This window comes from Coturnix japonica, chromosome Z (assembly GCF_054131305.1).
Source record: "Coturnix japonica strain WE chromosome Z, WE-NBRP24, whole genome shotgun sequence".
Lineage (NCBI taxonomy): Eukaryota > Metazoa > Chordata > Aves > Galliformes > Phasianidae > Coturnix > Coturnix japonica.
Window position 1 is genome coordinate 25,562,005 of NC_140702.1, and position 12,574 is coordinate 25,574,578.

Consider the following 12,574-nt stretch of genomic DNA (forward strand, 5'->3'; position numbering starts at 1 on the left):
AGGACACTGAAAGACAAATAAAATATCCTTGTTCCCACTCCCTCATGTCCTACTTTTTGCAAACACACAACATTCATGCCTGAGAGCTCTGAGACATAATAACTACCAAAGGGTTAATAAAATGCATTTAACTTTCCACTGCTTTTACAAGAGATGTAATATAGATATGTGCCATCCATCTCTCCCTTTCATTGCTTGTAGCAAAAGCAGAAGAATTTTACAAGAAGTTTCATTATAATGATTTCTTCCTTTCCTTGATGGTGCTCATCACAGGACCGATAAGGATACCTGCAGAATCTTATTTGTCCAGAACATAAATATAAAGTGCATTACTTGGACAAAATACAACATAATAAAATAAACAGGCTGAAAACAACTCAGTTAGTGTGTGGCTGAATCTGGTTTGATATTTTCCTTTAAAAATGTAATAACAATCTATTCAAATTCTTACCAAGAGGTCTAACCAGACCAGAGGCAAAAATAAATCTAGATTAAGTGAAAATAAAAACAAAAAATGTGCATATTCTTTCTTCATACGTGCTCTATTTCAACTAAATCATTATTTCATTTATCATTATCAATTATCACTGTTTACATGGGAAGACACTTCCACATCTAAGCAGTAAAAATGGGCAAAGGTACAATGAACAGAATGTTCCAGTCATATGCAATATAATAATAAAATGGGAAAACAGTGTGTATTTGTTTCTATAATTGCAGTTATACTTGATATATATAAATCACACACCTTCATGATCCATTACACAAATGCCTCTCGCTGGATCTAACATTTGGAGACACATAAACTCACTGGTGCATGATAACGCACTTGTACCTGACTGTGTTCTTCAGGTTCCACAAAGCGTTTCTTAATTGCCACAGACCGAAGAGAAATTATGTTGCAGCTTAATGTGCGGTTACTCTTTTCCTTAAGCTTCTTGATACTTCCTCCCAGCAGCCACCATCACAGCCTTTTGCTTTTCTCCAGGATGTTAGCAGAAGATGAAGAGTGGAGGTGAAAATCCATGTATGCAGAAAGGAAAAGGGAAACCTAAATACACTATTGAACTTCTGTATTAAGCAATAGATGAAAGAAGTATGTCTTTAGGAACCAGGGCTTAACCATCCTGTAACTATGTTCATCTCTGGGCAATATTTCATTACCATTTCAAATCTCAAATTTCCTCTTCTGAGAAAAGTATGAAAAAAAAAAGAGGATCAAAGCAAAAATAAGCCTCAAACAGAAGAAATTTCTTTTTCTCAAAGCTATTTAAAGTTCATATCTCACAGTGACACAATCTTCAGTCTGTTTTTGTTCTGGTTGATTATGCATTATCTTCATGTATAATGCTAACCGGCACTACCAGTACCATATGTTAAAATACTTCAGAGCCTGAGAATGAATGGGAGGGAGATGTGCTGGGTGAGGGTCAGGGAAGCGTTAGGGAAAAGGGCTTCACCAGAGCGTCACGGATGCAGAACAGGCTCCCCATGGCAGTGGGCATGGCCCCAGTGTCAAGAGTTCTGGGGGTGTTTGGACAGCACTCTCAGACACAGGGGTTGGATCTTTGGTGGTGCTGTGTGGATCCTGGAGCTTGAACTGTAGAGGAAAAATCAAGCTTTCATTTTCCTGTGTTCATTTTCTTGCACTCTTGTTTCAAGCAAATGTTAAATTCATGCCTTATCAATTATTTATTATGAACTACATTATTTTCAGTCCACATATGCAAAAGTTGGGACTTAAAAGCACTAGGAAGGGCCTCTGTGAGTTTGTGGCAGTAACTTACTCTATTAGCCTAACTGCAAAACAGATAGCAGGCATTTCCCTGTAAAACTTATTGTGCAGGAAACATCAACTGCCCATAAATGTTTTAATATTTAAAATGCCATTTTTTTCATATGTTGAACAATTTGAAAGAGCTATCTTAGTGTCTCCCCATTCCTGTTGATGCTCTGCCTTCATAAGCATTTATGATCTATGATGATCTGGTATGAGGCCTGCGGCCATTGCATGTTTTCTACTTGGAGATTTGTCGCTAATTTCCAGTGCCTGTTGTTTAATTGTGCTCAGTAGTAGGCTTGTTTGCTAGCTTTGCAGGCAATTTATTGGACAATTACATCAGATTTCCAAGGGGTTGCAAGAGTAATTTTTTTAAACCTCTTGCAATGTCATGCACATTGTGCATGATTATATTTTCACTGCAACATGGCTAACATTTGAAGTAAACTACACAATACAGAAATCAGAAGAATACCTGATTTTGCCCTCAATCTGCCCGAAGTTCAAGTTTCAGGATCCAGGTGGCAGTGGAATGGAGGAGCCCTTGTGTTAAAATGTAGAAGTGACGGTGCCACATATGAAACACATATGAAACACATTTCAGAAACACAGCAATGAGAAGTCGTCTTATCTACATTCTAGTTGTAAGTTAAATATTTATGTCTACAGGTGATATGCACATTCACGTAGACTTAGACATATATCCCAGCTGCAGCGTTTCAAACAGGAACATAAAATAGCACTGTATCCTGAGATTTTAGTGCAGATGAAGTAGATACTGCCCTGAAAGTGCGCTGTGTTCATTTTTTTTTTTTAAAACAACAACAACAAAACTGTAGATATGCATTGCTGGGATAAAACTGAAGCTAATCGAAACATTGGAAATATTTTAAGGGCAATCATATACACAAACACACACTCATACCCATGTGCAAATATATATAGAAGAGTATATCAGGAATATTTATTTCACTGAAGTTGACACAAGTACACCTTTAAGTGAACAAGCCATCTGCTTCCACTTCTCTCATCACAATGTCAACATTTGACTGTTCTCTCTTATGTACTATATGCATGGATGCACACTGTGTGTTACTAACAGTGAGAGCAGATGCTGTGACTTACCTGCACTTGTTAAAACGTAATTGCATTTAATTATTCTGAAATTATATTGTTAATACAGTCATGACAGAATTGCACCAGTTTGTAGACACACAAATCTCAGCACTTGTTCATCTTCTTAATGATTTCAGAAACAATAGGTCAGAGTTTATACTTCCTTCCAGATATTGCCACATACCTCTGACTCAAACCCAACTTTCTGACATTTAGAGCTCTTGAGGATAAAGGTTTTTTGACTTATAAGTCACCAAAATCACTGTTGGCTCTTTCTGAACAATGAGACTCAGCACTTCCTTTCTGCTGCCATTCAGAAATAAGGCAAGGTGCTGCTGTCCCACAAGAGACCTCTCTAGCTGAAGTGGTAGGAATTCTCCCCATTTGTAGCATGGCTAGATGGGCTCCATAAAAACCTCCTTATCCCCTCTGATAAAGGCTGGTTCAGAGAGTCTCAGACACATGGGTGCCATGGTTTGGACAGTGCAAATGAGCAGTTTCTCAGTCCTTGTGACTATCCATAAGGGCACACTTCCCCATAGTGATGTACATGAAGTTTCTGGTGGCTACATGTAGTCATAAAGGCCACCTTTGAGATTCCAAGTGCACAAACCATCTGCTTCCTGCTGATACCAGAGAAAAGAGGTATGCTAGGGGAAAAAGACAGAGTCCCAGCTGTCCTTAAAATGGTGTCACTAAAGTAAGGCTTAAAATAGTATGACTGTTGAAATTAAATATTTAACAAGACAAAATGCAATAAGAAACTGTAAAGCACAACATTGGACAGCGCTGGAGACTTCTGTCCCAAGTAACAAGATGCATCTGCTAATCTATCTGTCAAACTCCATGAAGCCGCTGCTTTGTCCTCCTCATCCCTCCTGCAACCTCTCCCCAGAGAAGTCACTACTGTGCTGCAGTCCCATATTGATGACAGAGCTGGCAGGCAAAGACTGACTATTTTTATGCAAAATGTTTCCTTTATGGGCATTTCCATCTGCCATTGCCCATCCACCTCCACTGCACTGACCTTGCCTATGTGTATTCCCACATCAGTCTGAACAAGTATCAGATCTCCACCAAAACTTTGTCTGTTTGAAATAGGACCTGAAATATTGTGTTCTGGTTGTTTTTTGTTTTTCCTGCTGAAAGCACTTCTCACCATGTTCTCTATCACTTTGCACAAGTATTTCATCATTCAACCAAGTCAAAGTTTTTAAACCCATTGTCCAGATTTTTGTGAGTGACTAAAGAAAACAGGTAACAAATTTAATAGCAAATAAATGATTTTGGAAATCTGCACCGAGTAATGATACTTTAAAAAAGAAAATAAATACATTTTTTATGATTTTAATTCATTGATTTCAGTGGGAATATTGCCCTTAAATGAGCCACAGAACTGGTAGAGGCATTGTTATTTTAATTGCTGGAAAATTACCAAGCTTTTTTATTCCCTTCTGTAGTCTCCTTATTTAGTTACTGAAATACAGCTTTTAATCTCCTTGTGCTTCTCCAAAGTTAGCTATAAATCACTTCCAGTCATATTAGATGGATTCTCAGGGAAAAAAAGAAGTTAATACTGATTCCAATCGTGATTTTAAAAATATAATATGCCCATAGTGAACTTAAACAAAGGCTGTAAAGCTATCGGTCGGGTACCAAACACCTTCATTAGTTTTCTAAGTAGCACAGAAAAGGAAGCAAATACTTGCACATATATGAACATACTTGCAACAAGTACATATTAAAGATTTTAAACTTAAATTTCACATCATCTTTCAGCAAATTCTGCCATTCTAAGTCATCTTCTGACATTATGCAGTGTCAGTCACTGCCTCATACATCGATTTTTCATACATGAAGAGGAGACGAGAGTTACTGATTTAGGGAAACTGACAAAGGCTCAGCAGATGTCCTGCTCTACAAGTTCACCACATCAAAATAAAAAGAGAAAGTAGTTTTACTGTAAATGAGGATTTGTGCCTTGTAAAAGCAATGGCCTTTTTCATTTGAGGACAGCAAATGTATTTGAATTTTACGAAGAACTGAAAGAGCAGCAAGGATTTTGAAGTATTAGATCTTCATCAAAACTTAGCCTGCTTGATATAGAAAGACTAATTGTTTCTGTCAATGAAGAATTCATATACCTTCATTCATATACCAAATAGGAATTTAGGTCCGTGGTTTTATATTTTAGCATGCAGACGATCATCTGCGAGCACTGAAATCATGCAGCAAAAGCTATGGAAAGCTGGAAATGATCAGCACTGACATGCTTCTCTTTTTTTCCTCGAGGAAAAAAACATCCAAAATCCTTCTAACAAGCTGCACTGCAGTATGTTCCCTGATTGCTCCTGTTCTTCTGATTCTCTGGAGGGGATGGGACAAGCTAGTGCTCTCTAGCCTGCTACAAACTGTGTAGTAACAAGGCAAACAGAATGCTAATGCAAGCTAGCAGACTGTACAAACCTGACAATAACCTCAAAAAGCAGAAGGTGGATGAGTAGGAGCATAAAGGTCTGCCCTGGATGTGCAATGTCATGCATAAGAAAGAACAGAAAGGAAGAGTTGCTGAAAATACTAGCACACCAACTACAAACTCAAAAATATAGAGAAAGAACTTATAATTATTTGGAAAAAGAAAGTACTTCTTGAATATTTAATTCTGAAAACAGTACGTCCTGATGTTTAGTGTTATAATTAGTGCTTGAATTACTTATGGATACACAGAAATGCCTTCATTAATGAGGGGGTGTAAGGGTAGAGTACAGCCATGCTGAAAAAAAATGGAAGTACTGGCAGATGGCAAGTTGGACATTATCTGCAATGAGCCCTTGCAGCCCAGAAAGCCAATCACATCCTGGGCCACATGAAAAGAAATGTGGCCAGCAGGGGTACGATTTCCAAAGCCCCTAGTTTAGTGTGTGCCTTATAACCCCCATTTCTATGTTTTCTTTTTTTTCTTCTTCTTTTCTCTCAGTTTAGTGTGACATTCCTGGCCCAACAGATGAGCCAGCAGGGATGAAGGCAAATACATACACAGAACTGACTCTAAACAAGCACCATGGCATTTCACTACTACATTTTAAGAGCAGCCTGTTTACAGCTTTGCTAACAAGAACATCCTTGATTGGGTGATCAGAAATTACTGCCTTAAAGGATTCACCTACTAGCAAAGAAGCTGAAATATTCAAACAGTGTGAGTCGGTATTTCTGTAGATAACATCATCTCCCTGTAACATTAAAGCTGTACTAGAAAGCCATTTTGGGCTTTTCTGTTTTCAGTAAGAAAATTCCATGCATTCACAGCGAGGCTTTTGTATGCTGACAGAGGTGATCTCACACATTAGGAGGTCACAGTACTCAATACACAATAAAGCAGTACTTTATCTTGCAATTTTTATTCCTGCAGGATTTCCTGCTATACCTCAAAGGTATAACAACCCCCAGCTCCCAGATATTATTAATTAACACCACCTTGGTTGGAAAACTAAAATAGCTTTGCTTCTTTTCAACTGGAAGATCAGACACAGAATTACTTTGAGGATATAGTCCTTCCCACTCTAATAATGTAACTGACTAATTTGAAATCTTTTCTATGGTTTTGGACTGGCAACCTCAAGTTTGGTTTCACAGCTGAGAAAAGGGCTTTTTTGTTTTTGTATTTTACATTGGTTTAAACATTGCTAAAAGAAACATTGGTCTGTAATCCCACTTACACTATCACTCTGTTTTACTACCCTGTAAGTCTTCACTTACTCTCAGAAGCTTTTTCCTATGCCTTGGGAGCACAAAGTAACTCTGGTAAAAATTAAAATCATGTTCTTTGCATTTTGGCCCCAAGACATCATTAAACCCTCATACTTATTCATTAATAATCATCATTAGTTGTTTTGTCTATCATTACTTATGATACATGCCTCAGAGCAAGGTAATTGTTTATCTACTGAGAGGCTTAACACTGAGAAAAATCAAAATTACGTGGAATTTTAGGAAAACGGAGATCTGTAAGAATAGATTTGGCTTGTTAGTGTATGAAGAATAAATGCTTATTCTCCTCATATTCTTGCCAGTGTGACAATAGGTCTGAACTGTCTATGCACACCATATTGACCAAAGGACTGTCTAAGAACAATGTATTATCCTCTCTCTTTTCCATCCTGAATATCTCAAAAGCACAAAAAAAAACAGGAAGGACGCATAAAAGTGACAAAGAAAAACTCAACTGTCTGACTTGGTTTCTTTCTCCCCCAGCAAGATATGTAGCAAGAAGAACTAAATTAACAGCATCAGTTCAGATGTGGTCAAAGCAAGACTGCTCTACCAGAACAAGAAGGTAAAAGGGAATCCTATGGCTGTGTATGTTTGTTTGATGAAAGAATAAATGTAACACTGATGCTGCTGCTTTAAAATATGTCATTTACATCAGTCTTAAATTCATTCACTAAAACACAACAGACCTTTTTAGGATAAACGTCCTTGCAATTTCAAAGCAAATCTAGAAGTCTTATGTAGGAGTATATATAGAAATTACCTCTGTGCTAATATATTTCTTTCTCAGCAAAATATCTCCCTCTCCCTCCCCCGAAAATAATTTGACAGATGATTAGCTTCCAACCCACGGAAAACATCTGGTCATTAATAATTTTGTTATGGTGTAGGTGAGGAAACGGACCTGCTGAAGAGCTCACACTGAGCCTTACATTCCATCAGTTCTGACAGGTACCAAATATTGTTTTGGTTAGCTTGGACAGGATGTAAATGAGAAGGCAGCAGAACTTCCAGCAACAACCTTAGGCACTTCAGGACTTCTATACACTGTTTTAACCCTTGATGTTAGATTTATACACCTGAAGGCTACATGGCAACAATCACCGTTTAGTTTGTCTCCTGTGTAAGACAGAGCTTTTTCCACTAATATTTGCCAGTGGGTCTATAACACACTGAGAAAAAGCACCCATAACCAGTTTAAAATAGGAGTTAAAGAGCCAAACAAAGAAGAAACTTACTTTTGTTTGGTTTTGCCTTCATTTTGGAACAAATGTACTAAAGATACTAAATATTAAGTCTAATATTTAATATAATATTTAGAGTTTGAATTTCCTTTTTTTCATGGATTTCCACAACGTATTTCCACAAAATCTACTGAGTTTCTTATGAAGGAAGCAAACAATTACCGCTACACGACACTGAAAGCCTGGAGTAAATTTTCTCCCAAAACTGTTTTCATGATTATCCATCTGCCCTGCTACAAATGCTCAAACACAGGCAAAAGAAGGCAGCATGTCTTTGTCCATGATTAGGGAAGAAACAGGGTAGAGATCAGTTGGAACAACCTTCATAATTTTTCCCTGCAGAGGAATGTGGAGCTGCTTCCTGGCCACTCACTTCCATGAACTTCCTGAGTTTGTAACTAGAGACCAAAGCCTGTGTTCCTCTTTTTCCTCTTTCCAGCAGCTGGCAGAACAAAAGAAGGAAAGCAGGGTCATTACAGAGGGAAACAGAAGCCATATTTTGTGGGTTGTGGTTCAACAGATGAAAGAAGAATGCATAAAATAAAGAGTTAAAACAACAACAACAACAAAAAACAACTTCAGATTTTAACTTTGCAGTGAAAATGTTTTATTTCATATTAAATAGCATTCATTTTACATTATGTAGTGTACCAGAAACACTTTTTTTTTTTCACAAGAACTTCTATATTACTTAAACATTATTCAAAGTAGGTAATTTGTCTATCCCCTTTTATGATCTCCTTTGGACTTTTGACACATCCAGTTTACTAGTACACAAAGAGATGATACAAACCCTCAGTTGTAGCACGCTAATTTCCCTCTTCCTTGCTATTGAATGTTTGTTTTTATTTAATGTGGAAAAAAATATTTTCTTCTTTTAGCTAAAAGTTCTTACTAGAGAATGCCCAGAATGTTCTGTTCGAGCAAATTTTTGTTCTTTAACTTCTTATTGTTCTAGGAAAACATTACATTTTACAAGGTGTTTTCAAGGACCAGGCCAACTTGAACTGATTTTACCAGTGAATCTGCACAGCAATCTGACTCAATTTCATTTACAAAACAAAATACGTAAATCATAACTAGCAGTTGAGGCACCAAGAAAGATCTATGAATAACCCATCAATATTCAAGCCGGGGGGGGGTGAGAAAAAAACCCTCAACACTCTTCCTAAGACAGTTGTTAATCAGCTGTTTAGAAACAGCAAGCAGAACTGAAGCGAATAATAATATCATAAGGAGGAAGAAAAGCCCAACAGCTACTTCTGTCTTAGCTCTTGACATTGCTGGTTAAATCTGGAATCAAAAGCTACAAGCAAAAGTGCTTCCAAATCTTGCCCCAGAATCTAAAGTAATCCTCTTTACAAAACACAGTTCTTAAAGGATTAAATGAGGGACAGCATACTGTGCAGTTCAGGAAAGAAACGTAACACAGGCTGGTTAAAACACCTGTCGTAGCATTTGCCATGAAAGGAGCAACCAATGGGCATTCTCGCCAGCACTGATTTATAAATGGGATATGGAAAATCATAATGCTTCTTGGATTAGTAGGAACTGCCCCAGTGAGTATACCTGTAGTGTATGTTCCTTGTCACATTTTTCAAAATCCTGCTGATGACAGCTTTGATGAACATAGAGTTCTACTGCAGAGAAAGAAACTTATGAAGAGCTGTGCTCACCACGCTTCCACCACTTTTCACCAACACCCTACCGCTCTTACTTCCTTGTACTCATGTTTAGTAATGCAACATCTAAAACCTCAGGATTAGTTCTATGGCCAGCAATTCTTTGTCCTGTTGCAGCCCACAAAGTTCAATGTAAAGTAACTCACACTATTCAGTACGCCTCTCAAAAACTAGCATTACTGCCTTACATACACCACTATTCGACTAACATTAGTATTTGTAAAGATGAGGCTATTATGGCAGCAACAGCCATCACTAAGTAGCTGAGTGCTAATTTAATCTTATTTTTTTTTTTTTTTTTCCAATCATCACTCATTTTCAATTATCAAACTGGGCTTTCCATGAGCTTAACTAGTAGTTAACTGGAAGCAAGTAATTTTAAGAGTGCTTGGATTTGGTTCCTTGCATATTATCCCCATGCTCCAACAGTGTAGGATTTAACAACTGTTAATATAGAAAAACAAATCCAAACCTTAACATTCTGTGTTCTAAGACTAACTTCAGCACAAGAGAAAACTTTTAAGGGACACAGAGTATTAATTAGAGAAATACATTTTAGAAATTACGGTCTTTTATCCTTTAAAATCCTCTATGTAGCATAACCCACTGCAACAAAAATATTTTAATAATATCTGCATTAGGAAAGCAATCCCTCCCCAACATATATATATATAAAAATAAATATATCTAGAAGAATGTGCGTGCAAGGAGAGGAAAGTAAAGGAGGCCTATTCAGTAGAACGGTATTTAAAGAACTCGAAAGAACCAGCTGCCCAGATCTTACAGATTCAACTTCTTAGAAACTCGGAATATCAAATGTTTTAGTTTCAAAGTTCATACAGTCTACAAGTTCATTCAGGACTTAGACTTAAAATTGGTAACAGCGTTTGTAAAAAAGCCCAGACAACAGTAACATAACAGCACTTCTGATGGCAAGAAGGAGTTTAATATGGAATAAAACTGAGATACTGTTCCGTTCTGTTTCCGGTGAAAGCAAGCTGTACTGTTGTCATGACAAAATGTCTTTATATCTGATGTAAACACAAGAAAAATTACAGTTACTCATTGGCAAATAGTTCAGTTATGTAAGACAGTCTATAAGCACGACTTCAGTAAGCTGCAACTGCACTGCAGTTGTAAGAATGCAAACACAAAGTGCTGTATTATCTTTTTAGACAAATTTAAAATAGAACAAGCTTTAGACATTCTAGTTACTAGCAATATTACTCTGAAAACAAAAAAAAAAGGGTGCACATTTTAAGATTTTCATATTGAAAGCTAGAAACTATTGTAAACCTACCTAATCTGTTGAAAAATTCTTGCATCTTCTTTTAAAACTGAAACATAATATACAAGGTATTTTACATATCATTCTTTCACATTGTAATTAAGCAGGATTAACATTTATTTTGGCAGTAGAGTGTTCATTTCAGACCCTAGCCGGGAGCTCCTGTAACACCCTAAACAGAAGATGAAGAATCATCATCAGGTAGAAAGGAAGCAGTGGCAGCAGCTGCTTCAGGAAGCATGGGAGCAAGCACATGGCGACAAACAGGACATGTTCCTGACTGCAGAAAAAGAGAAAAAAGAACAGGTCATTTGCACAGTTTGAATTTGATTCTAGTGAACAGCTGACGTTTACGATTTACAATATGTTTAATATCTTGATGACAAACAGTACAGTCTCAAACTCAAATTGGATTGGACAGCTGACTGAAGCTAAGAGATACAATATCACTTCTGATGAAAGGTATATATATCTATATACACATATTTCACACACACGCATTATGTATACATATACATATATATATCACCAGGTACATACAACAGGAACCCTGCAAGGTGGACTTCTTCAAAGAGAAGTGGGAATCTGGTTTATATTTGACAATTTAAGGAAAAATAAAGCCAAAATCTAAATGGAAATGTTTCATCATAGTTCTCAGCAACAGCAGTTTACTACTGGTAGTAGAAAAAGGTAAGACAATATACAAAGATGTTAACATTAAAACTAAGAGCGTTAGGATACAAAAATAATGTAAAACAACCGAGCACTCATTCTAGAGGTGATCTTAACTCCCTGGTCTGAATCCATTAATCACACTCCTACAGTACTTGAGGAAGGGATACACTGCATCATAGGCGCAGCACTACTTCTAAAAACTACTTGAAAATCATCAAGTCCAAGTTCGCATTGTTCACAAATGTATTTACAGAGATACTAATTAATCAATTAGAGCTCTTTTAGTGTCACCTCAGTATGAGCCAGGATTGGATCCAAGGGAGGAAAAGGTTACTATGAAAAATGAAACCTAATACAACGTTTATCAAAGGAAGGTGCTGCAAATCAATCTACATGTATTCTTGCAGATGTGTATTTCTTCTGTGAATCTTATCACCGCAATAGGGCCTGACACATTCCAGCAAAACAGATAAGATACTTGGTTGTCCTCAGAGAAAACAAAGGCATTAACTTCACTTCATGTGGAAGGTACAGTAAAAAAAAAAATAAAAATCTTCTCTTCCCCTGCTGAAGTGTAAGTTACTTGTTCTTTTCATTCTTAACCAAAACAAATGATGTTTTTCTACACAAAATTCCTTATCCAAGAATGACATCAATACAATCTAATCTAAAACTCTGATAAATCCTTACACAAATAAATGCTCAACTATTCAGTTTATTTACCCATGTATATTTACATATGCATATCTAACAATAAATACCAAGTCATTGCACTTCAGGTGATTATGGATATAAACTACGCTCGCTTGACTTATATGGACCGTTTATGGGCTGGTTCAGCCCGGTTCTGTGACTAGTGGGGCAGAGGGATTTCGCAAAATCCACACCTCTGGAAAAGGGTAACAGGGGACCCCAAAACAAGTAGAAACAGCAGCAACAATCTAAGGAGAAACACACTAATTTACTAAATATGGTATCAGAATGCAAGAAAACACACTACAATACAATGTAATTAGAATTG

At 37.0% G+C, this 12,574-nt stretch overlaps 1 protein-coding gene across 9 annotated transcripts in view; it reads right to left on the minus strand.

Annotated features, from left to right (window-relative positions):
* Positions 1 to 5,862: 5,862 nt before the first annotated feature.
* The window catches only part of PJA2 (praja ring finger ubiquitin ligase 2), a 40,108-nt gene continuing 33,396 nt past the window's right edge, over positions 5,863 to 12,574 (minus strand). For 5 of the 9 annotated variants that reach the window (XM_015849453.3, XM_015849448.3, XM_085529367.1 and 2 more), the window contains exon 9: positions 8,492 to 11,158. In XM_015849453.3, the coding sequence (XP_015704939.2) occupies positions 11,051 to 11,158 (108 nt within the window). In that variant the 3' untranslated portion in view covers positions 8,492 to 11,050. Of the gene's footprint in view, positions 8,351 to 8,491; positions 11,159 to 12,574 lie in introns of those variants that run through there. The other 4 variants (XR_014939537.1, XR_004305535.2, XR_014939538.1 and 1 more) reach the window with 2 other exon arrangements.